Raw genomic sequence first — 26,821 nt, 5'->3', positions numbered from 1 at the left:
CTTACAATAAATTTCACAAGAATAAAATTGATTTAAGATTAAATTTTTCTGATTGTTTAAGATAAATTTAACATAAAATAATGGCATATCAAAATAGGGATTTTTGATTGGTTTTCATCTTCTGAGAACTAGTTTACGCTAATTAGTGTAGCAACGAAAATAGCTTCAAAATGGCGACTGGGGGATGAATTGATTTGTTTTGTTCGAATAGATTGTGGCCTCTTCTCTTTTAATTTGAATTGCATCGTCAGTAACTTTGCCAAGATGTCTATGATTGCAAAGAATCGCACAAAGAGTTCCTGGACACCTTTGAGTAACGAGGAAACCAATAATAAGGTAATCTCCTAGACAAGCAGGTGCCCGTTCTTCCCGCATCCACAAATAGTTTTAGCGAAGACTTGAATAACAGTATCTGTGTATCTGGCTCTGTAAACCATTTAGTATTATGAAAGAAACTCAATAATAAACCATAGCTTTGAAAATTCAGCATAGTTGTATATTTATTGAATTGACGTTCAAATTCATGTTGTGCGAAGGCATATGCCTTTGTTTTGCTTCAATGCTTATGAGTAATTTTATAGGTTTAATATTATGATTACTTATGAAACTGTAGTATCAGGTAATAAAACAGTTATTAAGGGCCTAAATCAGGTAATAGATCGAACTGTATTTCCCTCAGTAATGGGAACAGCTCATTTTGTTCCATTGCCCTCAGCTATTGGGTCTTGGCAATAGAATACAATGATATAGCTGCTTCCAGCACCCAAGGAAATATATTTCGATCTATTGCTGATTAGGCATTAGGGCTGCCACGAATCAGAAAATTTTCTTATCGATTCGGTTCAAAGAAAAACCTCAGTTTTCGAATATTTTTGATTCGATTATAAGAAAAAGAACCTTTTTTATTTTTGTATAAAATATGTAATGTTTGATAATTCAAAATAAATAATGATTCATACTTTAATTAGATTTATTAATGTATGTATTTATGGAATGTAAAGCCAAGAAAACAAAGGAAATACGTAATGTTTTAATTACAAAGAATGACCCAAGAATCAAATGTCTGAAATTCAAATTATTAAAATACTGGTCATTGGTTTCAACAGATGAAACATGCAAACAAATCTTTCAAACAAAACCAATGATTTCATATGCTAAACATAAAAGTATTGGTGATTTGCTTACAAAAGCTATTTTGCCACAATAGAAATTACGGTTGAATTCCTGATGTGATATAAAGTTTTGATTCACCAATACGATATCAAACCGCCGAAACACATTGCTGTCATAACAATACAGTCAATAATTAATTTCACATTCAAAACAATGTCAATATTAAAAAAAAAAAAAAAAAAAATTAAGAAAATTCGTAGCACTAGTGTCGGGTCCTCTAAATTCAGAATTCTGTGGCTGATGGATGTTGCCTACTAGTAAATGCACGTATCTTCTGTGCCATCTTTCCGTAGAAAATGGAACTTGGAAGTAGTCCCCCACCAACTTCTTCACGGCCATTTTCGTGTTTTTGTTTACTATAACATGATTTGCCATCATTTCTTCCGATCAACCAATCAGAATGTGCCTAACAACGGAGGATGTTAGTCTGAAAAAATCAAACCTGAATTGAATCAAAATCCGGGAAAAAAGTAGTGAATCGAACCGAAAGATTTTGAATCGCGGTTAACTGATATTTCGGTTAATCGTGGCAGCCCTATTAGGCATTATATAACCATATAATTATGTTCATGGTTATATTTAACATTTTTGATTCTTCCACTGCATTAAATTGACTAGACCAAACTATGTTCTATGATACTAATTCATGTTTCTTTTAAGTCATTAGATGTAGATTTTAGGTTTTCAGCTCACTATTCCAAAGGCTTTTTTTGATTATATGTGATCATTTTTATACTTTTTAGATATTTGAAGAAAGATCTTCCTTGTTAGGAAAATGGGTGAGTATTCTGACAGACTTTTGCCATAATGGTGTATGTACTTGCTGATAAGAGAAAAAAGTTACAGCCATAATGATTAATCAGCTGTAATACTTATTTGTTCTATCATTCATCAATTGACAATGCAGATGAAAATGCCCTTTTTATACCCCCCGCAAACGAAGTTTAGGGGGGGTATATTGGAATCACCATGTCCGTCTGTCTGTCCGTCTGTCTGTAGACAAGATTTTGTCCAGAGCGTTTCTCGGAAACTATTGCATAGATTTGTCTGAAAATTTGTACACTTATTATTCACCATATGAAGGTGTGCACCTGGTATTTTCATCATGATTGAATAATTTTTCTGCATTTTACAGGTGTTTTTGTTCATTTTTATTATGTGATTTTGTCCTGACCTTTTCTCAAAGGCTATTTCATAGAATTGTATGAAAATTCGCACACTCATTATTTACCATATGAAGATGTACACCTGATATTTTCAACATTATTTGATAATTTTTCTGCATTTTACAGGGTTTTTTTTTTTTCATTTTTATTGACTTAGTCATTTTGGGTTTATTTCTAAGGTTTGAGACATAGAATCTAGAACATCTGTACAAAAATGTGAACTACAGCTTAAAACTATTCCTTAAAACAAAAAAAAATCACCAAGTATTAAAAACAATTTTTACATTACACATCAGATAGTGTAAATCCGTTTGTCCCTTGGGAGTAATGAGTGGACATCATCCAGTTAAAGATAAATTAATGAGTTCAGTGTGGGAAGCTGTTAGAGCATCTCTGATCAAGCAGGTGTTATCTATATCTCCTGGGAATTTAAAGATCTCTGTTCTTTAATTCTCTTAATTGTAATTTATTGTCTGTCATAGTACATAGTTACTGGATGACCAGCCTTTTATTTTTAAAATGAATTTGATATAAAGTTATCAAGATTAATTTGATTTTGTAATTAATTGTTTTGTTTTTTTTCAACAATCAATTTGCAGAGTGTCATGTCTCAAAAAGATGACAGATAGTTGCAATTTATTTTTTCAATGTATTAAAAAAAACAATGTAATTACAATGTATTGGTATTGATGTTTTATTAGGTTGTTCCTTGTTTTCATTCATTAAAAAAAAAATATAATGAGCAATTATTTTTTCACTCTAAATGTTTGTAAGAAAATTGCATGTGAACACCTCTTAGATCCATAAAATATTAGTGATTTGGCACCTCTGAAAAACCCAGCGGGGGGTATTTGTCCCTTTTGGACAGTTCTAGTTTCAAACTTGAGAAATCAATACATGTATATTTTCTCTTTGTTTCAGTTATAAAGCACACATTGGACAATATTTTGTGTGTTCTATTTGTTAATACCTTTTCTTACAGTATGATAAGTGGACAGATGAACAAAGAAGAAAAGTTTTAGAAGACTTGATGAATAGGTCTAAAATAAAACAGCTAAAATTTGTGCAGGAGATTGTGAATGAAAAAGTACCGTGTATACGTGAAGACTTTACCAGAGAACTGCCAAAAATTTTATCTATTTACATTTTTTCATTCCTGGACCCCAGAAGTTTAAGTCGATGTGCGAGGGTAAGTTTAGCTCTTTATTTCATATACAGATTTTAAATTTTGAAGTACATTTAATTTCCTGCATATTTGAATAGATTATTGTGTCAATTTCTTATTTTTTTTTATTCAGTAAGTATGAAGTGAGGGATGCCTACATGTTTCTTTAAAAGAATACATAAAATTATTCAGATTTAAGAAAGAATTCCTGCATCAGAGGATTTGTTTGAGAATATACCCCGATTATTGAGAGATTTCGTTGGGAAATAAAAAATGTAGCCGGAGGGGCAAGTTTGTTTTCATACAAATCTTGAGACTGAAGGGTGTATTTTACAACATTGAGAATTATTTTCTATTCTGCTAGAGTGCATTTTTAAACCTCTTTATAGAAAAACAAAAAAGGGAGACTTAGATGTCGAGAGCAGTGTCTTATGACATCACATTTATATGCTATGTACTCCTCGTTCATTTTGAATGCCAGGCATGTGCAATGTATTCTCAGTCTCAAGTAAACTTTTTCCCACTTTGAGGTGTATTTGTGTCATGATCAAAAGACGCCTTGATCCTTGATTCTAGTGATAACCATAGTTGAGATTTTATTAAACTCACTCCATGGAAAATAAAATAAAAACAGTTCAACTTTGATATTAGTGTATTTGCCCACCCCAAAAAGAGGGAAATGACGTTGATTGTTTAAACTACTTAATCTGAATCAAATTTTCCTTAGAGGGTTGATTACATCCAAAAAATAAAATTAGAATAGACATTAAAATAGACATTAAAAAGGATTTGCTTTCCTCTTTACCTGAATAACATTAATTTTCTGAATTCTGAGGCCAAAAATAAAAGATGATTTGTTTGATGTACTTAGACCGACCCATTAAAATTGCCCCTACCCAATCGTTTTTTTTTTTTTCAGTACTTCAAATTCTTTTTTTCTAAAACAAATTATCTGTATTGTTTTTAAAGTTAAGGTCTATCAATTCTCTAAGATACTTTTTAGATTAAAAGATTTTACAGAAATAGATAACTTCTTTAAATTGTTTAGCTGTCAGGTGTCTATAATGAAAATTTCTAAGTCTGTGGTTTATAAGCAATTGTCAAAATGTTAGAAAATATTTTTTTTTTTTTTTTAAAAAAAAAAACAACCTACCCACCTTAAAAAATGTGGGTCGGAGTACATCAAACAAAAAAATTTTAATGGTGGCCTGATTAAATGTTTTATCAAATGTGATGTTTTTCGTTGAATTTGATAAGGTATTTGTTTTTAATTAAATTGAGCCCAAACAATAATTATACACTTTGGAGTTCCTAGTGTATAAAAAGTGTATGTAGTTCCTATTGTGTTTTCTACTGTGCCATGACAAGGTTTGTGTGTGTTATAGGGGTTGAATGTTGTAGATTTCCAATGGATTTCATAAAGAATACAGTGTGTAATAAAAATGTTATCAAATTTACACATATTCTCATAGGTTAGCTGGTATTGGAAAACCCTATCAGAAACTGATTCCTTATGGATGCCTAAATGTCTACGATTTGGTTGGTTTCTGCCGTTTACTCCCAGTCCTTATGAAGTCGGTGTATGGAAAAGAAATTACATAGAAAATATCAAGTACATCCATGTACTCAGACCTAGGGTAAGATTATAAGTAACAAGTACATCCATGTACTTAGACCTAGGGTAAGAATATAAGTATCAAGTACATCCATGTACTCAGAACTAGGGTAAGATTATAAGTATCAAGTACATCCATGTACTTAGACCTAGGGTAAGAATATAAGTATCAAGTACATCCATGTACTCAGACCTAGGGTAAGAATATAAGTATCAAGTACATCCATGTACTCAGACCTAGGGTAAGATTATAAGTATCAAGTACATCCATGTACTCAGACCTAGGGTAAGATTATAAGTATATTTATCTGTCATATAGGTTAAGAAAGTACAATGTATCAACACAACGACTAGGCCCAGGGTAAGAAAGTATCAAGTACATCCATGTACTCAGACCTAGGGTAAGAATATAAGTATCAAGTACATCCATGTACTCAGACCTAGGGTAAGATTATAAGTATCAAGTACATCCATGTACTCAGACCTAGGGAAAGAATATAAGTAACAAGTACATCCATGTACTCAGACCTAGGGTAAGATTATAAGTATCAAGTACATCCATGTACTCAGACCTAGGGTAAGATTATAAGTATCAAGTACATCCATGTACTCAGACCTAGAGTAAGATTATAAGTATATTTATCTAGATAGATAAAGGTTAAGAAAGTATCAACACAACGACTAGGCCCAGGGTAAGAAAGTATCAAGTACATCCATGTACTCAGACCTAGAGTAAGAATATAAGTAATGGATTTATGCCGAATACTGTTCTATATGTAAAATTATCAGACTGTTTGAGGCCCGTTAGGGCCGAAAACAGTCTGATAATTTTACATATAGAATTGTATGAGGCATATATCTTACTTAAAACATTGCTATTTAAATGTCCAAAAGTTACCTGGAGGAGTCCGATAATTACACAATAGGAGTTCAGGCATCAATAGTTTTCTACCTGAAACCATCTAATAAGTAGACAAAAGAAAAGAGAAAGTTTTTTTTTAAAACAGTAAAATCAGTGAGTGAACTCTTTTGTTTCATTCATTCAATGGCAGTCGTTTGGCTTAGCAGGAACTATGGACAGTGGTCAGGTGATGAGGGATTTTTTTATGATTCGCAATATTTTTTTTTATTAAGTGCGTTTGACATTGATACAGATACAGTGTTGGATGATATCTTCGAAATGCATTTAAAGTAATAATGCGGATTTTTATCTAAATTTTGATAGGATGATATAATGAAAATCTTGGGTTTTAAAAGTGCGGTCATCATGGTCATTGGCGAACAAACCTCGTTAAATGAAGAGATTCGCAGACTGGTTCTTTATCAGAAATGGATTTAAATTGGCTTATTCCCAGTGATGTATCGAAAACGCTTTGCAAAAAAACTGAATGGAAAGTGTTACTTTTGAGGAAGTTTAAGACTCCAGTTTCTTCTTGGATTTGCTATTTTTAACAACTTAATTTCCTCGCGTTCGCTTACCCTGAATTTTTTCTCCCTAACCTTTTTTTGGTTTCTGGACAAATTAAACCTTGATTTCACTCTTGTTGTTGTTTTTTAACTACTGTCCGATTTTGTTATCACTGCCGTCCGATAATATATTATTGGACTGCTAATCATTATTATCGGACGACTACAGGTAAATTTTTAGACTGCAAGAACAAAGGCATGACGTCACAGCAATGTTTTAAGTATATTTATCTGTCTAAATATCAGTTAAGAAAGTATCAACACAACGACTAGGCCCAGGGTAAGAAAGTGTCAAGTACATCCATGTACTCAGACCTAGGGTAAGAATATAAGTATATTTATCTAGATAGATAAAGGTTAAGAAAGTATCAACACAACGACTAGGCCCAAGGGTAAGAAAGTATCAAGTACATCCATGTACTCAGACCTAGAGTAAGAATATAAGTATATTTATCTAGATAGATAAAGGTTAAGAAAGTATCAACACAACGACTAGGCCCAGGGTAAGAAAGTATCAAGTACATCCATGTACTCAGACCTAGAGTAAGAATATAAGTATGTTTATCTAGATAGATAAAGGTTAAGAAAGTATCAACACAACGACTAGGCCCAAGGGTAAGAAAGTATCAAGTACATCCATGTACTCAGACCTAGAGTAAGAATATAAGTATATTTATCTAGATAGATAAAGGTTAAGAAAGTATCGACACAACGACTAGGCCCAGGGTAAGAAAGTATCAAGTACATCCATGTACTCAGACCTAGAGTAAGAATATAAGTATATTTATCTGTCTAGATATAGGTTAAGAAAGTATCGACACAACGACTAGGCCCAAGGGTAAGAAAGTATCAAGTACATCCATGTACTCAGACCTAGGGTAAGAATATAAGTATATTTATATGTCTAGATATAGGTTAAGAAAGTATCAAATAACACAACAACTGGGCCCAGGGTAAGAAAGTATCAAGTACATCCATGTACTCAGACCTAGAGTAAGAATATAAGTATATTTAAAACATTGCTGTGACGTCATGCCTTTGTTCTTGCAGTCTAAAAATTTACCTGTAGTCTTCCGATAATAATGATTAGCAGTCCAATAATATATTATCGGACGGCAGTGATAACAAAATCGGACAGTAGTTGAAAAACAACAACAAGAGTGAAATCAAGGTTTAATTTGTCCAGAAACCAAAAAAAGGTTAGGGAGAAAAAATTCAGGGTAAGCGAACGCGAGGAAATTAAGTTGTTAAAAATAGCAAATCCAAGAAGAAACTGTAGTCTTAAACTTCCTCAAAAGTAACACTTTCCATTCAGTTTTTTTGCAAAGCGTTTTCGATACATCACTGGGAATAAGCCAATTTAAATCCATTTCTGATAAAGAACCAGTCTGCAAATCTCTTCATTTAACGAGGTTTGTTCGCCAATGACCATGATGACCGCACTTTTAAAACCCAAGATTTTCATTATATCATCCTATCAAAATTTAGATAAAAATCCGCATTATTACTTTAAATGCATTTCGAAGATATCATCCAACACTGTATCTGTATCAATGTCAAACGCACTTAATAAAAAAAAATATTGCGAATCATAAAAAAATCCCTCATCACCTGACCACTGTCCATAGTTCCTGCTAAGCCAAACGACTGCCATTGAATGAATGAAACAAAAGAGTTCACTCACTGATTTTACTGTTTTAAAAAAAAACTTTCTCTTTTCTTTTGTCTACTTATTAGATGGTTTCAGGTAGAAAACTATTGATGCCTGAACTCCTATTGTGTAATTATCGGACTCCTCCAGGTAACTTTTGGACATTTAAATAGCAATGTTTTAAGTAAGAAATATGCCTCATACAATTCTATATGTAAAATTATCAGACTGTTTTCGGCCTCAAACAGTCTGATAATTTTACATATAGAACAGTATTCGGCATATATCCATTACTTATCTAGATAGATAAAGGTTAAGAAAGTATCAACACAACGACTAGGCCCAGGGTAAGAAAGTATCAAGTACATCCATGTACTCAGACCTAGGGTAAGAATATAAGTATATTTATCTGTCTAGATATAGGTTAAGAAAGTATCGACACAACAACTAGGCCCAGGGTAAGAAAGTATCAAGTACATCCATGTACTCAGACCTAGGGTAAGAATATAAGTATATTTATCTAGATAGATAAAGGTTAAGAAAGTATCAACACAACGACTAGGCCCAGGGTAAGAAAGTATCAAGTACATCCATGTACTCAGACCTATAGTAAGATTATAAGTATATTTATCTAGATAGATAAAGGTTAAGAAAGTATCGACACAACGACTAGGCCCAAGGGTAAGAAAGTATCAAGAACATCCATGTACTCAGACCTAGGGTAAGAATATAAGTATATTTATCTGTCTAAATATCAGTTAAGAAAGTATCAACACAACGACTAGGCCCAGGGTAAGAAAGTGTCAAGTACATCCATGTACTCAGACCTAGGGTAAGATTATAAGAATATTTATCTAGATAGGTTAAGAAAGTATCAACACAACGACTAGGCCCAAGGTAAGAATGTATTAAGTACATCCATGTACTTGTACCCAGGGTAAAAAAAAATAGCAAGTACTTAATTTACCTAGACCCAGGGTAAAAAAAATAGCAAGTACTTAATGTACCTAGACCCAGGGTAAAAAAAATAGCAAGTACCTCTCAAGTAAATCTATGTACCTAGACCCAGGGTTAAAAAAATAGCAAGTACCTCTCAAGTATATCTATGTACCTAGACCCTGTGTAAGAATGAGTCAGGTATATCTATGAATCAAATGTAGGTTGGGAAAATATCAAATACATTCATATAGATAGGCCCAAGGTAAGAAAATATCATGTGCATTGATGTATCTAGACTCAAGGAATCATCAAGGACATTAATGTACTTAGGCTCAATGTGAAAGTATCAAGTTCTCCCATTAAGTTAGACCACAGGCCTAGAGTAAAAAAATCAACTTTAAATTGTTGATAGATTGTGCAAATACAATGCAACTGTTTGCTGCAGTTCAAACACTGTCTGTTTACATGTGAATGACCAGGGGCCCATGCTTATTTCAAGTAAAAAAAAAACGGGTCAATTTTGGAATTGATTTCACCATATCTTGGGAAGTATTAGGAATTTTTGAATGAACTTTGGTAGTAAAGTAGATTGTTTATATGTGAATAGATTTGAAAAGAAAGTAAACTTTTAGTATTTCATTGGCAAAAGTGGTTAACATATGTAAAGCGTTTCATACATCTATCTTTTATTACACCCCATATTTTTTGTAAGTCAGATAAAAGTGATCCGAGGCCAGTGAGTTAGACTCAAGATAGTAAGATATCAAGTACATGCTGACTGTAGAGTCATAAATGCAGGGTCAAGATAAATCAAGGACATCTATTTCTCCAATCATTACTGAGTAAGGACAAATTAAAAAAAAACTTTGTCATCTGGTATACCCAGTTATGTAAATAAAATACACTGTGCACTGAAATATCAAACTAACATTTATATAAAAAAGATAAATTATTTTTTAACATTTTTACGAGTTATATAATGTTGATGATTTTTTTTATAGGACACAACGCTGATGCTTGAAAACCTGCAGCTGGAGACGGAGAAAAAGCGGGCTAAGTCAGTGAGGACCAGTAAAGACAAACAGAAAATCACACCCTGGAGAGGGTCTGACCCCCACCCTAAAGACACGTGGAGGAATAATGTTCTGGAAAATGATGATTATGTTGACAGTGTTAAAAAGAGGTAATCTACAATGTATATAGCCTTGTTTTAAAATCTATAATAAGAAAGTACATGTACAGGTAAGAATATGCCTGTGTAGAAGTTAGTGTACCAGTAAGCTACATAATGACAATTTACTTTTTTTTTGGGTGAGATCAGGGTCATTACAGTATTGACATTTTACTTTTTTGGGTGAGATCAGGGTTATTACAGTTTTGACATTTTATCTGTTTTGTTGGTTACAGCAGGGTTATTACAGTTTTGACATTTTATCTGTTTTGTGGGTGGGAGCAGGGGTATTACAGTTTTGACATTTTATCTGTTTTGTTGGTTAGAGCAGGGTTATTACAATTTTGACAATTTACCTTAATTGTTGGTGAGAGCAGGGTTATTACAGTTTTGACATTTTATCTGTTTTGTTGGTGAGAGCAGGGTCATGACAGTTTTGACATTTTACCTCTTTTGTGGGTGAGAGCAGGGTTATGACAGTTTTGACATTTTACCTCTTTTGTGGGTTAGAGCAGGGTTATTACAGTTTTGACATTTTACCTCTTTTGTGGGTGAGAGCAGGGTTATTACAGTTTTGACATTTTACCTGTTTTGTTGGTAAGAGCAGGGTCATTACAGTTTTGACATTTTACCTGTTTTGTTGGTAAGAGCAGGGTCATTACAGTTTTGACATTTTGTCTCTTTTGTGGGTGAGAGCAGGGTTATTACAGTTTTGACATTTTACCTGTTTTGTTGGTAAGAGCAGGGTTATTACAGTTTTGACATTTTACCTCTTTTGTGGGTTAGAGCAGGGTTATTACAGTTTCGACATTTACCTCTTTTGTGGGTGAGAGCAGGGTTATTACAGTTTTGACACTTTATCTGTTTTGTGGGTGAGAGCAGGGTCATTACAGTTTTGACATTTTACCTCTTTTTGGGGTGAGATCAGGGTTATTTCAGTTTTGACATTTTATCTGTTTTGTGGGTGAGAGCAGGGTTATTACAGTTTTGACATTTTATCTGTTTTGTGGGTGAGATCAGGGTAATTACAGTTTTGACATTTTATCTGTTTTGTGGGTGAGATCAGGGTTATTACAGTTTTGACATTTTATCTGTTTTGTGGGTGAGAGCAGGGTTATTACAGTTTTGACATTTTATCTGTTTTGTGGGTGAGAGCAGGGTTATTACAGTTTTGACATTTTATCTGTTTTGTGGGTGAGAGCAGGGTTATTACAGTTTTGACATTTTATCTGTTTTGTGGGTGAGAGCAGGGTTATTACAGTTTTGACGTTTTACTTTTTTTGAAGAATAATTTTTTATTGTAAGAGAGGTCTGGACTATAATGATTATATTTAAATAAGAGATGTCAGGGTTATTTGGGTTACTCAGGTATTAGGGTTAGGTTATATGTTGATATATGTTTATATGTAAGATTATATGTTAATAATTTGTAGTAGGGTGTGGGGTTATTAATTAAGGATATCCTAGTATTTTGTAGGAGAGAGTGGGGTTACTATGGTTATATTGATATTTTGTAGGAGAGAGCGGGATGACTATGGTTATATTGATATTTTGTAGGAGAGAGTGGGGTTACTATGGTTATATTGATATTTTGTAGGAGAGAGCGGGATGACTATGGTTATATTGATATTTTGTAGGAGAGAGTGGGGTTACTATGGTTATATTGATATTTTGTAGGAGAGAGTGGGGTTACTATGGTTATATTGATATTTTGTAGGATAGAGCGGGATGACTATGGTTATATTGATATTTTGTAGGAGAGAGTGGGGTTACTATGGTTATATTGATATTTTGTAGGAGAGAGCGGGGTTACTATGGTTATGGTTATATTGATATTTTGTAGGAGAGAGTGGGGTTACTATGGTTATATTGATATTTTGTAGGAGAGAGCGGGGTTACTATGGTTATATTGATATTTTGTAGGAGAGAGCGGGATGACTATGGTTATATTGATATTTTGTAGGAGAGAGCAGGGTTGCTATTGTTATATTGATATTTTGTAGGAGAGAGCGGGGTTACTATGGTTATATTGATATTTTGTAGGAGGGAGCGGGATGACTATGGTTATATTGATATTTTGTAGGAGAGAGCGGGGTTACTATGGTTATATTGATATTTTGTAGGAGAGAGCGGGGTTACTATGGTTATGTTGATATTTTGTAGGAGAGAGCGGGGTTACTATGGTTATATTGATATTTTGTAGGAGAGAGCGGGGTTACTATGGTTATATTGATATTTTGTAGGAGAGAGTGGGGTTACTATGGTTATATTGATATTTTGTAGGAGAGAGTGGGGTTACTATGGTTATATTGATATTTTGTAGGAGAGAGCGGGATGACTATGGTTATATTGATATTTTGTAGGAGAGAGTGGGGTTACTATGGTTATATTGATATTTTGTAGGAGAGAGCGGGGTTACTATGGTTATATTGATATTTTGTAGGAGAGAGCGGGGTTACTATGGTTATATTGATATTTTGTAGGAGAGAGCGGGATGACTAGGGTTATATTGATATTTTGTAGGAGAGAGTGGGGTTACTATGGTTATATTGATATTTTGTAGGAGAGAGCGGGGTTACTATGGTTATATTGATATTTTGTAGGAGAGAGTGGGGTTACTATTGTTATATTGATATTTTGTAGGAGAGAGTGGGGTTACTATGGTTATATTGATATTTTGTAGGAGAGAGCAGGGTTACTATGGTTATACAGTGGAGCCTCATTTATCCGGTCTCTTTGGTTCCCAGTCAATATGTCCGGATATGTGAAGCGTCCGGATACCTGAATTGCCTTGATTTTAGTTATATTGCCTTTCATACCATTTCAATAGTGAAGAATGTTGCTTTTTATCAATATGTTTTATTGTTTAAATACTTTAATATAAGTTAGTACTACTCAATACTTGTTTAAATAAATAAAAAGTACATGTGTCATTGGAAAAAAACGTGTTTATATGGTCACATTAATTATTTCTACTTCCCAGTGTCTAATGAATCAACTTCTCCTATAGTAGCCATGTCGGTATGGTAATGTCGGTAGAGTTTTATTTAATATGAACGCCCATCAATGCTAAATGTGACATAATCTGCATATGTATACAAACACTAATCGTAATCATCCAAAGCGAGATCATATTAACGAATGTAATTTTGAAAGTGATTTTTAAATGTCATCAAATCATAGAATGTGTTTCGCGCACAAAATACTGTGCATAAAAAAACTCCGATATCATGTTTATAAATACATAAAACCATGTTACGACTGTATTCTAACAGTAAAAGAAATATATTTGCCAATTACGAAAAAAATTATTCTACACTTATAAAATTATTTTCCTTAATTAAAACGTATCAAAACCATGTTAGAGAAGCGAGAGTCTCGTGCGTACCTATCGACCTACAATTAACCTTGGCGCAAGCCATTGATAACAGGTCGCAGGTGATCATCTTTAAAAACAAACAACCAGACCAGTGTTTTTACAACAATTAACACCCAGATCAAGAAATCTGAGCAGACTTGACAGACCAGTTAAAAAATTATCGTCCGGATAAATGAACCAATATATAATGTAAAAATTCATTTTGTGGTGAAAAAGGACCGTCCGGATACAGAACGCGGAATTCCGGTTAAACAAGACAAAATAACGTTAAAAAATTTCGTTCCCATTAAAAATCGACCGGATATCTTAAGGTCCACTGTATTGATATTTTGTAGGAGAGAGCGGGGTTACTATGGTTATATTGATATTTTGTAGGAGAGAGCGGGGTTACTATGGTTATATTGATATTTTGTAGGAGAGAGTGGGGTTACTATGGTTATATTGATATTTTGTAGGAGAGAGCGGGGTTACTATGGTTATATTGATATTTTGTAGGAGAGAGCGGGGTTACTATGGTTATATTGATATTTTGTAGGAGAGAGTGGGGTTACTATGGTTATATTGATATTTTGTAGGAGAGAGTGGGGTTACTATGGTTATATTGATATTTTGTAGGAGAGAGCGGGGTTACTATGGTTATATTGATATTTTGTAGGAGAGAGCGGGGATACTATGGGTATGAAGCAGAAGACATCACTAAGCATGCCAAGAGTAAAGTGAAGACAGGAACCAATGTTCTAAATCAGAGCAGGAAGTCCCAGTCTCTATCTGTAAGTTTTCTTCAACATTCATCATCAAGTTTTCGAAATTTGAAGTTTCATATATAATTGTGCTTTAATTGCCTTTTCCCTATTTATCTAAGGATGTTGGCAAATAGATAAAGGATAAGATAGGCTAAGACCCCTTTTTGACCCCTGGTTTGGGGTGTCTTTTAGAATGATGCAACAGTTTATCAATAAAAACCTGTTGTCACCCCTGCCACAAAATGAGTATTGGTTCTAAGTTATGGGGTACACAAAGGTCATGGAAAGGTCAGAAATTATGTCAATTTCTGAATTTTCTCATTTTTATGCAATTTTTCATCGATTTTACAGCACATTTGTTTCAGAAAACATAAAGCACAAGCTTGCCTATCTACCAATTTTATATGTTTCATACACTAGTATCAGATGCATCTTGTGTATAAAAATCTCAGATAGGCAGGCTTTTGCTCTATGTTTCCCAAAGTGAAAAGTATCTCAATTTTGACTAAATTCCACCAGAATTGAGGAAATTCAGGAAAATGTCCTACTTCTGCACCCTCTTGTGGCCTCTATGTAGCTTTGAATCAAAATTATCGCTGGTTTTAAAACAAGCATCATTTTAAGGTGTTAACTACAAACTATCAAAGTTTTGTCTTCTGATTTTTACATCAGATAAGGGGCCAGATTCTGCCGTTACCATACCTTGTCCTTTTATATCGTACCTTTTTGTGTTTCTACATCACTTAATGTCATAAGCAAATAGAAACATATGTAGCCATTGAAGATCAAGGTATAATAGGAAGTTATATAAATCCAACTTGCTGTTTGTTTCCTAATCCCTTGTCTTGCTGTTTGTTTCCTAATCCCTTGTCTTGCTGTTTGTTTCTCATTCCCATGCCTTGCTATTTGTTTCCTAATCCCTTGTCTTGCTGTTTGTTTCCTAATCCCTTGTCTTGCTGTTTGTTTCTCATTCCCATGCCTTGCTGTTTGTTTTCTATTCACTTGTCTTGCTGTTTGTTTCTCATTCCCATGCCTTGCTGTTTGTTTTCTATTCACTTGCCTTGCTATTTGTTTCCTAATCCCTTGCCTTGCTGTTTGTTTCCTAATCCTTTGCCTTGCTGTTTGTTTCCTATTCCCTTGTCTTGCTGTTTGCTTCCTATTCCCTTGTTTTGCTGTTTGTTTCCTATTCCCTTGCCTTGCTGTTTTCTACTATTCCCTTGCGTTGCAGTTTGTTTCCTATTCCCTTGTCTTGCAGTTTGTTTCCTATTCCCTTGCCTTGCTGTTTGTTTCTTATTCCCATGCCTTGCTGTTTCTTTCCTATTCCCTTGACTTGCTATCTGTCCTATTCCTTTGCCTTGCTATATTTCCTGATCCCTTGTCTTGCTTTTTGTTTCCTATTCCCTTGCTAATTGGCTTTCAACTCTGAGATAAACTCACAAAAAGTGGCAGATCCTATCAGCCAAATAACAAACAGCATAAAATATTTCAAGTAATCTACTGAACAGTATCATCATAAGAATTGAATGCCATCATTACACAAGAATATCACTAACTCAGTAAGTTTGAATTCTCGTAGTAGCTTTTAAGTTATTCGGAGGTCACTAACTCAGTAAGTTTGAATTCTCGTTGTAGCTGTTAAGTTATTCGGAGGACGCCATGACGAATCAGAGACCCCAGTGGGCGACCATGAACTCACCCTATGTGTCATTTGAGGCCAAGGTCGTGGATAAAAACAAACGCAACATAAGTCCAACTCGCAATACTATCAATTCTTCACAGACATTTTCACCAATCAAATCAGGGTCACGACCTGTAACAGCAAGATCAGAAAGAGACCCGCCCAGTGAGTATCTCATGCTGATTTGTAATATATATGCTTATACAACATATGGCTCATAACAAGAAGAAAACAATTACCTGTTACTGTAAACAAAAGAATTTATTAATAATGGCTATTTCTACCAATATTAAGAAACCAGCTTAAAATGTAGATATTATCAGCTTTAATCTTTCCAAATCATTCTCTGTATTATAATATATTTCCATATTTATTTTAAATCATCACAGATTCTTAAAATGAATGAATATGTAGCAAAAAATTGTTGTGCACAAGAAGTTGGCTTATTGTGGAGTTCACATAGTGAACAGCACATACAACATCCAATGATTGAGGAATAAATAATACATTCTCAAACACCAGTTTGCATTTACCAGAAGTAACCTGATAACTCCTTAAGTAACACAGTGAAAATATAAATCATATGATATTATGTATGTCCTCACCAACTGTTTTTATGACTAGATTTGTAAAGATTTCTGTAGTAATAAGGGAGAAATCAATTTATTTACATGTACAAAACAAAAACAAACAAACAAACAGAAAAAAGAATGAAATTTGCCTGTATTGTATTAAAAGAATGAAAGTTTCATAAAAACGTGCACCAAAAGAAGTGTCCACAGAAGTTGATGCCTTAGATGTGACCAATTTCTCTGTTTGATCTTGATTTTCTCTGTATATTATATACAGGTGACTCTTGATGGCTCAAACTCCGATCTCTCGAAGTTCTCGATCTCTCGAAGTGAACCTCCGGTCCCGTTTTTTTCCTCTATATAACTAAGCAAATTTACTCCTGATCTCTCGAACTCCCAATCTCTCGAAGTTCTCTATCTCTTGAACCAAGACTTGGGCCCCGTTACACATATTTCATTGTTTTTACTCTCTATCTCTCAAAGTTTTGATTGCGCATGTATACACGTCAATCAAGCGTAAAATTAATTCAGCTTGGACTTAACAGTGAACACCTGGGGCTGGGATGGACGTGTAAATTGGGTGATTACATGATACTACACCTGTGAGTCGTCTGAGTGTTGCTATAATTAATTGGTTAATTGGTAAATTATAAACAAATCGCTTCACAACTTATTTTGACTGGACGAGATGATAATTTTGAGAAAATAATTTAGGGACGTGTCAGTAGTTTTCCATAGATAATGAACTTTAATATTATTAGAGTCTACACAATCCCAGTTTGGCAAACATTGCACAAGAAATCCTATCTCAAGTATTGTATACCGATTACGAGCAATCTTGTGAAGGACCGTTCAAACCCGTGCCCGGGGGATAGCAATATCGACAATTGCTATTCAGGTTTCATGTAATCATGAAATGAGAACAAATAAATATTGAAACTTTTATTAATCATTTTATTTATTCAAAACACGATCATTGTTATTAAAATCAAGTGATTTACCTGTAAAATATGAATGAAAACGTGTAATGACATTATCAACATATACTTCTGTATGTATAATAGTAGAACAATGATGATCGGACTGAAAATTCCGGATTTTATTTACTTTTTATCTCTCGAACCCCCCGATCTCTCGAACTTTTCTTATGGTCCCTTGAACTTCAAGAGATCAAGAGTCATCTGTACATAAAGCTTAGACACCATGATTATGGTTATGGTATCACATTTTTATGAAACAGGGCAATTATGCAGTAAACAAGTGAACATGTACCAAAAACAAGATGTCCTATAATTTTCTTGATTGGGGTGGTTGGGGGTGTAGCTGTTGATGTTACTACACAGTGTAGAAACCATTCACCTATTTCTTACTTTTCTCCCTCTCTCTGTAGCTGCCAGACTTTTCCCAGAGAAACCATGGAAAGTTCCTGATGGCATGGATTCTGATGAAGACATTTAATGTTCCAAAACCTGGTGTCCAGTCAGCCATAAATCCAGTTGATATTCCAAAGTCCAGTCAATCATAGATGTCTACTTTTAAAATACAGTTGAACTTCGGTATCTCAAACTCTGATTTGAAAGTCCCAACCACTATTTTCTTATTGTATTTTAACCCCCAATATCTGGATTGTTCAGAAATCTTGAAGTTTTTTCTCAGTCCCATAGAGTTTGAGATAACAAGGTTTGACTGTATTCCAAAACTGGTATCAACCATACATGTCCATCATATACATTGCTGTCTCATTCCACTAAATTTTTTGTGTTTGATTTCAAAAAATTCCATTGTGTGTAAAGATATTGTGCTCTGAAGGGGATTTTTAAAATTGTTTTACTTGAGAAAGTTTTTGTAAACAGAAATTAGAAACATATGTATATGTAACTTTAGATAATGTGAATGCTAAAGATTAGACTTTTTTAACATGTACCATTAATATTTTGACTATTTATATATTGATTTTAGTTTTACAATATTTATTATTTGCAGTACTTGTTTTGTATTACAAGTCCCTCCGGTACTTGGATTATGGATTCTATTGACATCATACCGTCCATTATTTATTTATTTGGGATGATGCTTTACAGGGAAATGTTTGTAGATTATTTGACTTTGTTACCATTGTTCTATAGATTTTATACAGATCTTATATATTGATTTCACTTCATATTCGAATATTAAATGTATTTTAGATTTAAATGATGAATTTTTGGAACATTGGTCTGAAGCAGTTTACCCAATCAAGATTTTTGTGATAGCTAGATTTTTTTCACTTATTGTTTTCTGTACAGACCAGAAAGGAAATTTTTAGCATACAAACTTTCATGTGAATCAATTGTCAGAAAATATTTCAAATGTAAGCACAAACAGCTGTTGTTGTTATGAATGTGGTTTTTTCAGAGATGTTGTTTTAGGATATATTTGCAAAGTTATAGTGTAGTTTCTAAGTACCATACAGTGATATTATGCTATGAGTAATGTGACAATTTTTCAGTATTGTCCAAAACAATAAATGGTAAATAGTTTATAAATTTGCTTCTTTTTGCACATAAATAAACATAACACATAATAGTGAATTGATAAAACTTGCACATTTTATTCATTAAAGCTGTCAAATACTGAAATCAATCAAAAGTAGAGAACTCTCTCAAGTAGATAAAATATAAATAAAGAAATAAATATAGTAAAGTAAAAAGATATAGTAAATGAATACATCGATCAACTCTGAGTTATCCCAGTCTTGTTACATTAATGTTCTTCATAAAAAAATCCAATTCGTCATTCCTCAGTAGAGCTCACCTTCCCTTAACCACCAAATGCAATAACTGAACTCAATGTCTGCCAGTAGCTGATTATCTCCCCCTAGTGGAGATTTCTTCCGCTAGTGGAGAACACCTTTCGTCACCAGCTGACTCTGGACAAAGTCCTGATAAGCCACTTTGCCGTCATTGTTGGTGTCCAGTTTGTTGACCTTGTCCTTTATTTCGTCATCGACCTCGACCCCCATGTCCTTGAACCCCTGAAGTATCTGTTCCTTTGTCGCGCGTCCATCCTTGTTATCATCAAACTTAAAGAAGATATTTCGTAACCTTGATGTTCTGAAAATAAATATCAAAGTAGAAAGACGGTATCATTAATAAAGTATTTAATCTCTTAATCGAATTCAGCCATAAATTTCATTAATTAGACATAATTGAAGAGTTGTAGGAAAGTACATTAAAACCTCATTATCTTGAACGTGGTGGGTCCTGGAAAAAACCAGAGACTCTGAAAAAACTTGGAAATACTGTATCCGAGGATTCGAGATTGAGTTTTTAATGCACAAAGTAAACAGTGGTTGGACTTCTAATTGACTTTGACATGATATACAAGAAATCGATTTTCTAGATATTAATGTTTAACCGTGTCGTAATTTCAGTATCCACAGTGTATGTTTGAGTGTCACTCACCCGTCCTTTACACCAGGGCGGCTCATGGCGTCGTAGAATTCGTCAATAGTAATAAATCCATCTCCCTCGATATTGATAGATTTAAGCAGCTCCTACAAGTCCATAAATAGAAATAGATGTTAACTTTGCAACAAAACTATTAACAAGAAACCCTTCTAAATGAAGAGACTCAAATTATTGCGTCACATAAAACTGTTGATAGAAAGATGGACGAAGTTATTATTCAGAAAAAGGAAACGATTCTGGTGTTCATTTCTTGCAGACCTCAGTCTATAAGATCCTTTCTAATGCTCACTGCACTAATCGTTAGATCCGCTCGCATACTTGATACTCTAACTGTTAGATCCGCTCGCATACTCGCTAACTAAATGTTAGATCCGCTCTCATGGTCACTGCACTAAATGTTAGATCCGCTCTCATGCTCACTACACTAAATGTTAGATCCGCTCGCATACTCGCTTTACTAAATGTTAGATCCGCTCGCATACTCGCTAAACTCAATGTTAGATCTACTTGCACTGTATGTTAGATCCGCGCTCGCATACTCGCTACACCAATTGTTAGATCCGCTTTCATACATATCCCCTCTCAATCTCGCTACACTTAATGTTAGATCCGCTTGAGTACTCGCTTTACTGAATAATGTACGTGAGAGTGGATCTAATTTTAATTAGATGACACTGACCTCCACTTTCCACCTCTCTCCATATCCCAGAAACATCATCAGTTTGACAAACTCCGCCGTGGTCAATTTCCCGCGGTATTCCTTGTCCATGGCGGTAAATTCGGCCTTGAAATAGAGCTTCTCGTAATCGATTGGGTCTGGATCCGCCCCCTTCTTTTCAGAAGCATCATCTTTGGCTGTTGTGCATTTACTGCAATTAGATATTTTTATCAACACTTAAATATCCGGATTGCTATGCAATGCCGTGGTCAGTAATACAACAACACTGAATTGAATGCACAACACTTAAGATGACCACCCATCGTAACACTTTTTTTTTCATACACATAATGCATGGCTGTAGAAACCGGAGGGGGGGGGGGTTCCCCCAATAATTTTGCCGATAAATAATATACTACACAAAACAAAGCTTCTTTATGGGTGTGGCCCCCCTCAATAATTACGTCTGATGAAAACATTTGGTCGTGCCCCAAGCTGATTTTGCTTCCTTCAGGCCTGTAATGAACATTTTTTCCAAGGTCATGTTTCATATTTAAACATTTGTGAGTCTCATATGACTTTAAAAAAGCTGCTTGATAAAATATGTTGTTTGATCATGGTTAAATTAACACCTTGAAAAACTGCTCTCTCTCTCTCTCTCTCTCTCTCTCTCTCTCTCTCTCTCTCTCTCTCTCAATTTAACATATGTTCACCATAGTGAGGTTTAAAAGTTATAGGGAGATATAAACGTGAATTCGATTTTTTAAGAGTAACAACTTTCACCACATACAGAGGTAATATTGAGACTTTATTAATTGCAGATACACTTGTTTTACTATCGATATTTTGTGCAACATTATGTACAGTACAAGACTTGAAAGATTAATGAGTCGGGAAGGGGGATTGGGGAAATTCCTCTTTTAAGTTTAAAAAAGGCAAATGAGACATCAAAAAGATTTGAGCAATATAAATCATTGGGATTCTACAGCTATTCTTTATATTTTACTGAAGCACTTTAAAATGAGCACCTGAAGCCAAAAACAAAACAAAAAAAAAGTCATTTTTCTTCGTCATTGAGCTAGTGCATGTTGTAACTCCCTTCTCACGTAGAAAATCTCAACATCAAGTCATATTATGCAGAAATGAAAAATTAACCAGATGCCATCGATTTCTGCTTTGATGCATGCATATATTTATACCGAATTCATCAATGCTCTAAATGACAATTGCTAAATCTTAATTATCTTTTTTTTCACAAAAATTTTGAAGTGTTTTAATATTGTAAAATTAAAAAAAAGAACAATGTTAGAACAGTAACTTGGTCCGCCTACCACGTATCACATTTCAGTCAAGTCCCTATAAAGCTCTATCATAGAAAAAAATAACATCGCAACGGAATTCATGATTTTCTCCAAGTATAATGAAGTGCAGATACACCGCGCAATCAAGCACGCGCTCTGTAGCGCGCGTTCTACCTACCCCTCCATGCTCTGATATTTAGATTTCTTTCCTCCCATGGTGACAGTCCCCCCATATAAACCAACAAGACACACAGCTGTCTCCCTCAGCCAGTGAACTCTATCGGGCTTGCTACGCCTCGCATCACATTCGCATTATAACAGGCTAACGCCGTACCACGGCACTTCTGTATCAATCTTTTCTATCATTATCCCAGTCAACAATCGGCATAGGACAATGTATTGACTTGCCCTTGAATTTTCCGTAATTAATTCCAATATTTCTTTTTTTCTGTTCAGCCATAGTCCTATTAATATGAAAGATATTTTTGTGTATTTGTTCTTACACTGATGGCACCAGATCTGAATTGCATTTCTGGCAAAATCAAGTTTACAGCTAAATCTCCGATCATAAGTAATAAAAATAGAATTAAACTGTCTGGCATGTTCATATGTTTGATCAATACATCAACAGCTGACTACGAAGCTCGCGTTAAATTATTTACAAGATAAAAACAAGGTAAACACGTTATGTATCAATTTAATAAACGATGACTAATAAAAAGAGGAAAATATTTGAAAAAAAAAAAGAATAATAAAAAACAACATAGATTCAATGAGCGAGGCAGTGTCAGTGACTGAAAGTGATGAGATTCGAGAAAACCGGATATTTGTGTTTAAAGTAACTTTGTTTTAATAGATTGTATGACAGAAGCTGATTGTAAGCCTTGCGTAATTCTATTTTACATGTACGATAAACACACACATATATACATACACTGTATCGAGAAGGAAGATTATGCGATAAAACAAAAAAGAAACACCCCCTCCCTACCCCCACTCCTCCTGGGGGAAAATTGAAATTAAAAAAAAAACAACTAAAAAACCTATATAAAAAATGAATCATAAGCTGAAAACTAATTAAATATTTTTATGATACGTCTCTACGTCACAGACACGCTGGAATGATATGATTAATGACTATCTTCTGGTCTTGTTGAGGTATTTTAATGATAAGTAATATATTTTCTTAGTTTTCAAAGTAATTATACTTTTTCCTCAATTGTTATATAGAGCTTTTTTATATGTTTGATTTAGGGCCGATTGTACTGAAATTGTGGAAACACAGGATCGAGTATTTACATGTATGTGTTTCAATTTGTTACATTCAAGGATAGCGAATAAACTCTCTCTCTCTAGCAATTATAAATAGTTTTATGACAGCTTCACCACCAAAGCTTTATTTCAAGTAGGACATCCTGATTCAAGTTTATTATATAAGCTAGATAAAACAATTTGTTTGATTGTCTGTTAATCGAACAAATCATTCTTATCTAGATCATTATACCATTGAAATACGTTAATATTGCAAGGAAAACTGAATAGACTGACTAGAATACCACCGTGACATCTCCGGAAAATGAACTTAAAGGGAACTTTTACTCTTGGACATTTCTATGTCCTCTGTCGCTATATACATGTAAAACCAAGGAGATATAGCAAACATTCGTAGTTCACTGTTTTATTTTGAGGAAGAGTCTCTCCAGAAAAATTAGGCATGGAACCCTCAAGCTTTATGAAAATACACTGGCCAGATTTAATGACATCGTAAGCAGGGAGGATGTCACCTTAAAGTATTATTAAAATTCATCAACTTTGTTATGATACAATTGGACAGGGCCAGGTGTATCTATACATAATGGAGAACAAACGTATACGTAGTGCATTCGACAACAATCCGATTCGAAGAAGAACGAATACAGCGAATAATTCTCTAAAACAAAAACTGGAGATTGACTCGATATATTCCAGTAAAGTGAAATAAAAGACACCACTGTCTGCCACGTCTGTTTTCATATGTTGATATTTTACTGACTATGGACGTAACATAACAACTAAAGTAAAAAACGAACTGGGTGACTTTAGTTTTTCCATCTTCAAGTTCACTATTATATATAGATTTATAATATTCCACTATCACCTGTATAATGGTATTTACTAGTTCACAACTGATTCAGTGCACAAGAGCATAATCTGAGTACGATCAAATTTAAATAGAGGCAGGCCACTGACAAATGAGTTGATGTTACGGGAATTTAAAGTCAACATTTCGCAAATTCTATGATCGTTATCATGTTATCGTTTGCAAATACAACCTATTGTTGGTACCTACTAGTATTTTGCTTGTCATGTTTTATTAATTTTAATTGTTAGGCCGTTGTTTTACTTACTTATTTTGACTACGGGCTACTCCGTTCACCTGAACAATAAAGAAAACTCACCGCTTGTCACATTCCGTTATCTTCATCTTTTTCATTATAAAGTGAATATAAGATAGATATTTGTAATAGTCGGCTAATACGAACACCGATATAGGGGAAATGATAAATGTTTATAATATTGTTAGGAGTTCAATAACACAAAATTGCCTTCGTATTGATTGTCATTTTTCTGTATATTCGTCTTAATAGCAATGAATTATCAGGTGTTGCTTTTTTCGTCGATCAATATGAGGATAAAGACAGAGAAAACCCCCCATTAATTTCAAGAACAATACTTACCAGCATTTACTGCCCATTTTCGGTTTTGACATAAGGAAATTTGGCCTAGTTAAAAATAGAGATGTATAATTGAATTTCCAGCGTCCCAGATGAGAACACGTTTTGAATTGGCTGCTATAAACGCCTAATTACACCTGTACATGTACAACAGCTTGGAGGAGATGGAATATTAAACCTCCATATAGTCAAACCTCCATACTATACTGAGTGGTTTAGAGAAGTTTCTTAGTCTTTTGAATACTTACCCATCATGTGTTGTGATGTATTTACATTTGCACCGACCCGGTTCAGAAAAGTTTGAGTGATATGTATATCAAACATTATATGTCATATAAATATTGACACAATTGTGATAAGGATAACGCTGCTGTTGTTTTTTACTGTTTAAATATCTACTACCATTGGTGTATAGGCTTGGTATTATGTATAGAATGGTAACGCAGTACATGTTGTAACTTGTGACGTCATAACTACTACATGTTGAAAGCATGTTCAAAATTACAGAGAGAAATTATGTCCAATTGTCATAATGTCAATATTAATCTTCATTTATTTGATCATACCATTGCTCCAATTCTTCTGTATGGTTGTGAAATTTGGGGGACTTTTAACCCCTTTGCTTCCAAATTTAAAAACAAAGATATTACAATGGACAAAATATTTAACAAATTAAAATGTGAAACAACGCACATTAAATACTGCAAAGCTATTCTTGGTGTGCTTAGAAAGAAAGCTAACTTTGCAGTTCTATCTGAGCTAGGTAGATTTCCACTGTATCATAGAATTATTAAAGCTATGCTAAGTTATTGGTTTCGACTTGAAACACTACATCCATCTTTTGTCCTACTCAAGGAAGCGTATTCAGTCTCAAAAAAGCCTCTTTCTACACAATAAACCATCATGGTTTGCATCCATCCAGACAATTTTGGGTCAGTTATCTGATTTAAAAAATATTGATTTATCAAAACAAAGCATTTATTCATTTAAAAAGAAGTCATCATGTATTATAAGACAGTATTTTATAAACCTATGGTATAAAGAAAATAAAGAGCAAAATAATGGCAAACTAAGAACTTATTCCACTTTCAAAAACAACTTTGGAAGAGAGCACTATCTAAACATTTTCAGTAACTATGATCAGAAGAAAAATGTAACTAAACTACGCATTTCTGCACATCAATTAAATATTGAAAGGGGAAGATATGCAGGACTTCCCCCTGAATCTAGAAAGTGTTCTCAATGTAATATGCAGGAGGTTGAAGATGAACAGCATTTTTTGCTTATATGTCCAAAATATAAGAATGAAAGCTTGCAATTAATGGAAACAATTTCAAAAATCAATCCAAATTTCTCTTCTTTGACACCTGCTGAAAAACTTGTATGGATTTTGAATAATGAAAATAAAGAAATTTTATGCTTACTTGAAAGATTTATTTCTGAAAATGGTAAAAGAACCAATGTATAAATACATCTGTCATCATGTACATGCATGCCTTTTCTCCAATTTTACTTTATTGTATTTTTTTTCTGAAATATATTACAATTTTAAAGGGGAAAAAAACCCATACAAATGTATAAATACATGTATGAACATGTTGTAGCATAACATACATGTATTTGTATTGTCTTGGATCAATGACAATAATTTGGACACTTGACACTGGTATTGTTTATGATTATTAACGCTGAATACAATGTTGTATAACTGTTTATGTAACTGTTTATATATATATTTATATATATATATAAACAATGTATATTGTGAATTATGTTTAAATTGTGCATTTATATATGTGGAAATGCCTCTCGGGGCCCTTGATTGGTAAATAAAAAAATACCTTGTATGTAAGCGATTTTTGAGATTGAAACTTATGTATAGACCGATTTTAACAATTTCCGAAGAAACTTTGGCAGATTTGGTAGGCCCATAGAACGCGGGGGGGGGGGGGCACTTTTCATCTAGTTTTCCTTTCATTT

The 26,821-nt window shown here is 33.8% G+C and overlaps 3 protein-coding genes and 1 pseudogene across 4 annotated transcripts; 3 read left to right on the top strand and 1 right to left on the bottom strand.

Moving 5' to 3' along the window:
- Positions 1–26,821, top strand: part of LOC133191063 (uncharacterized) — a 165,693-nt pseudogene that overhangs the window by 105,664 nt on the left and 33,208 nt on the right.
- On the top strand, positions 195–19,223 carry LOC133191056 (F-box only protein 16-like). The gene is made up of 8 exons (XM_061326731.1): positions 195–336; positions 1,917–1,952; positions 3,322–3,528; positions 4,977–5,141; positions 10,178–10,359; positions 14,382–14,496; positions 16,102–16,312; positions 18,110–19,223. Exons 1-8 carry the CDS (start codon positions 265–267, stop codon positions 18,175–18,177), a joined length of 1,056 nt encoding a protein of 351 aa, XP_061182715.1. The 5' UTR covers positions 195–264; the 3' UTR covers positions 18,178–19,223.
- LOC133191587 (F-box only protein 16-like) lies at positions 265–10,363 on the top strand. The gene is made up of 5 exons (XM_061327333.1): positions 265–336; positions 1,917–1,952; positions 3,322–3,528; positions 4,977–5,141; positions 10,178–10,363. The coding sequence occupies exons 1-5, from the start codon at positions 265–267 to the stop codon at positions 10,361–10,363; spliced, it is 666 nt and encodes a 221-aa protein (XP_061183317.1).
- LOC133191337 (uncharacterized) lies at positions 19,290–24,945 on the bottom strand. Of its 2 annotated transcripts, none has more exons than XM_061327086.1 (4): positions 24,845–24,945; positions 20,848–21,037; positions 20,163–20,254; positions 19,290–19,811 (listed from the first exon to the last, which is right to left on the bottom strand). In XM_061327086.1, exons 1-4 carry the CDS (start codon positions 24,874–24,876, stop codon positions 19,595–19,597), a joined length of 531 nt encoding a protein of 176 aa, XP_061183070.1. In that variant the 5' UTR covers positions 24,877–24,945; the 3' UTR covers positions 19,290–19,594. The 2 variants fall into 2 exon arrangements, with proteins under 2 accessions (XP_061183070.1, XP_061183067.1); XM_061327083.1 differs by lacking the exon at positions 24,845–24,945 and adding an exon at positions 22,306–22,430.

This window comes from Saccostrea echinata, unplaced genomic scaffold (assembly GCF_033153115.1).
Source record: "Saccostrea echinata isolate AGI-Se365-2 ecotype Australia unplaced genomic scaffold, CSIRO_AGI_Sech_v1 ptg000023l, whole genome shotgun sequence".
NCBI lineage: Eukaryota > Metazoa > Mollusca > Bivalvia > Ostreida > Ostreidae > Saccostrea > Saccostrea echinata.
This window is presented reverse-complemented; position numbering and strand designations above follow the sequence as displayed.

Excerpts from the sequence above, each read along its gene's own strand:
- LOC133191337 (XM_061327083.1), bottom strand. The coding sequence starts at position 22,343 with ATGGGAGGAAAGAAATCTAAATATCAGAGCATGGAGGG. Across the intron at positions 20,255-20,847 it reads GAGAGAGGTGGAAAGTGGAG|GAGCTGCTTAAATCTATCAA; the intron begins GTCAGTGTCATC and ends ATGGACTTGTAG. Across the intron at positions 19,812-20,162 it reads CGCCCTGGTGTAAAGGACGG|AACATCAAGGTTACGAAATA; the intron begins GTGAGTGACACT and ends ATTTATTTTCAG.
- LOC133191056 (XM_061326731.1), top strand. The coding sequence starts at position 265 with ATGTCTATGATTGCAAAGAATCGCACAAAGAGTTCCTGGACACCTTTG. Across the intron at positions 1,953-3,321 it reads CTTCCTTGTTAGGAAAATGG|TATGATAAGTGGACAGATGA; the intron begins GTGAGTATTCTG and ends CTTTTCTTACAG. Across the intron at positions 16,313-18,109 it reads ATCAGAAAGAGACCCGCCCA|CTGCCAGACTTTTCCCAGAG; the intron begins GTGAGTATCTCA and ends CTCTCTCTGTAG.
- LOC133191587 (XM_061327333.1), top strand. The coding sequence starts at position 265 with ATGTCTATGATTGCAAAGAATCGCACAAAGAGTTCCTGGACACCTTTG. Across the intron at positions 3,529-4,976 it reads GTTTAAGTCGATGTGCGAGG|GTTAGCTGGTATTGGAAAAC; the intron begins GTAAGTTTAGCT and ends ATATTCTCATAG. Across the intron at positions 5,142-10,177 it reads TCCATGTACTCAGACCTAGG|GACACAACGCTGATGCTTGA; the intron begins GTAAGATTATAA and ends TTTTTTTTATAG.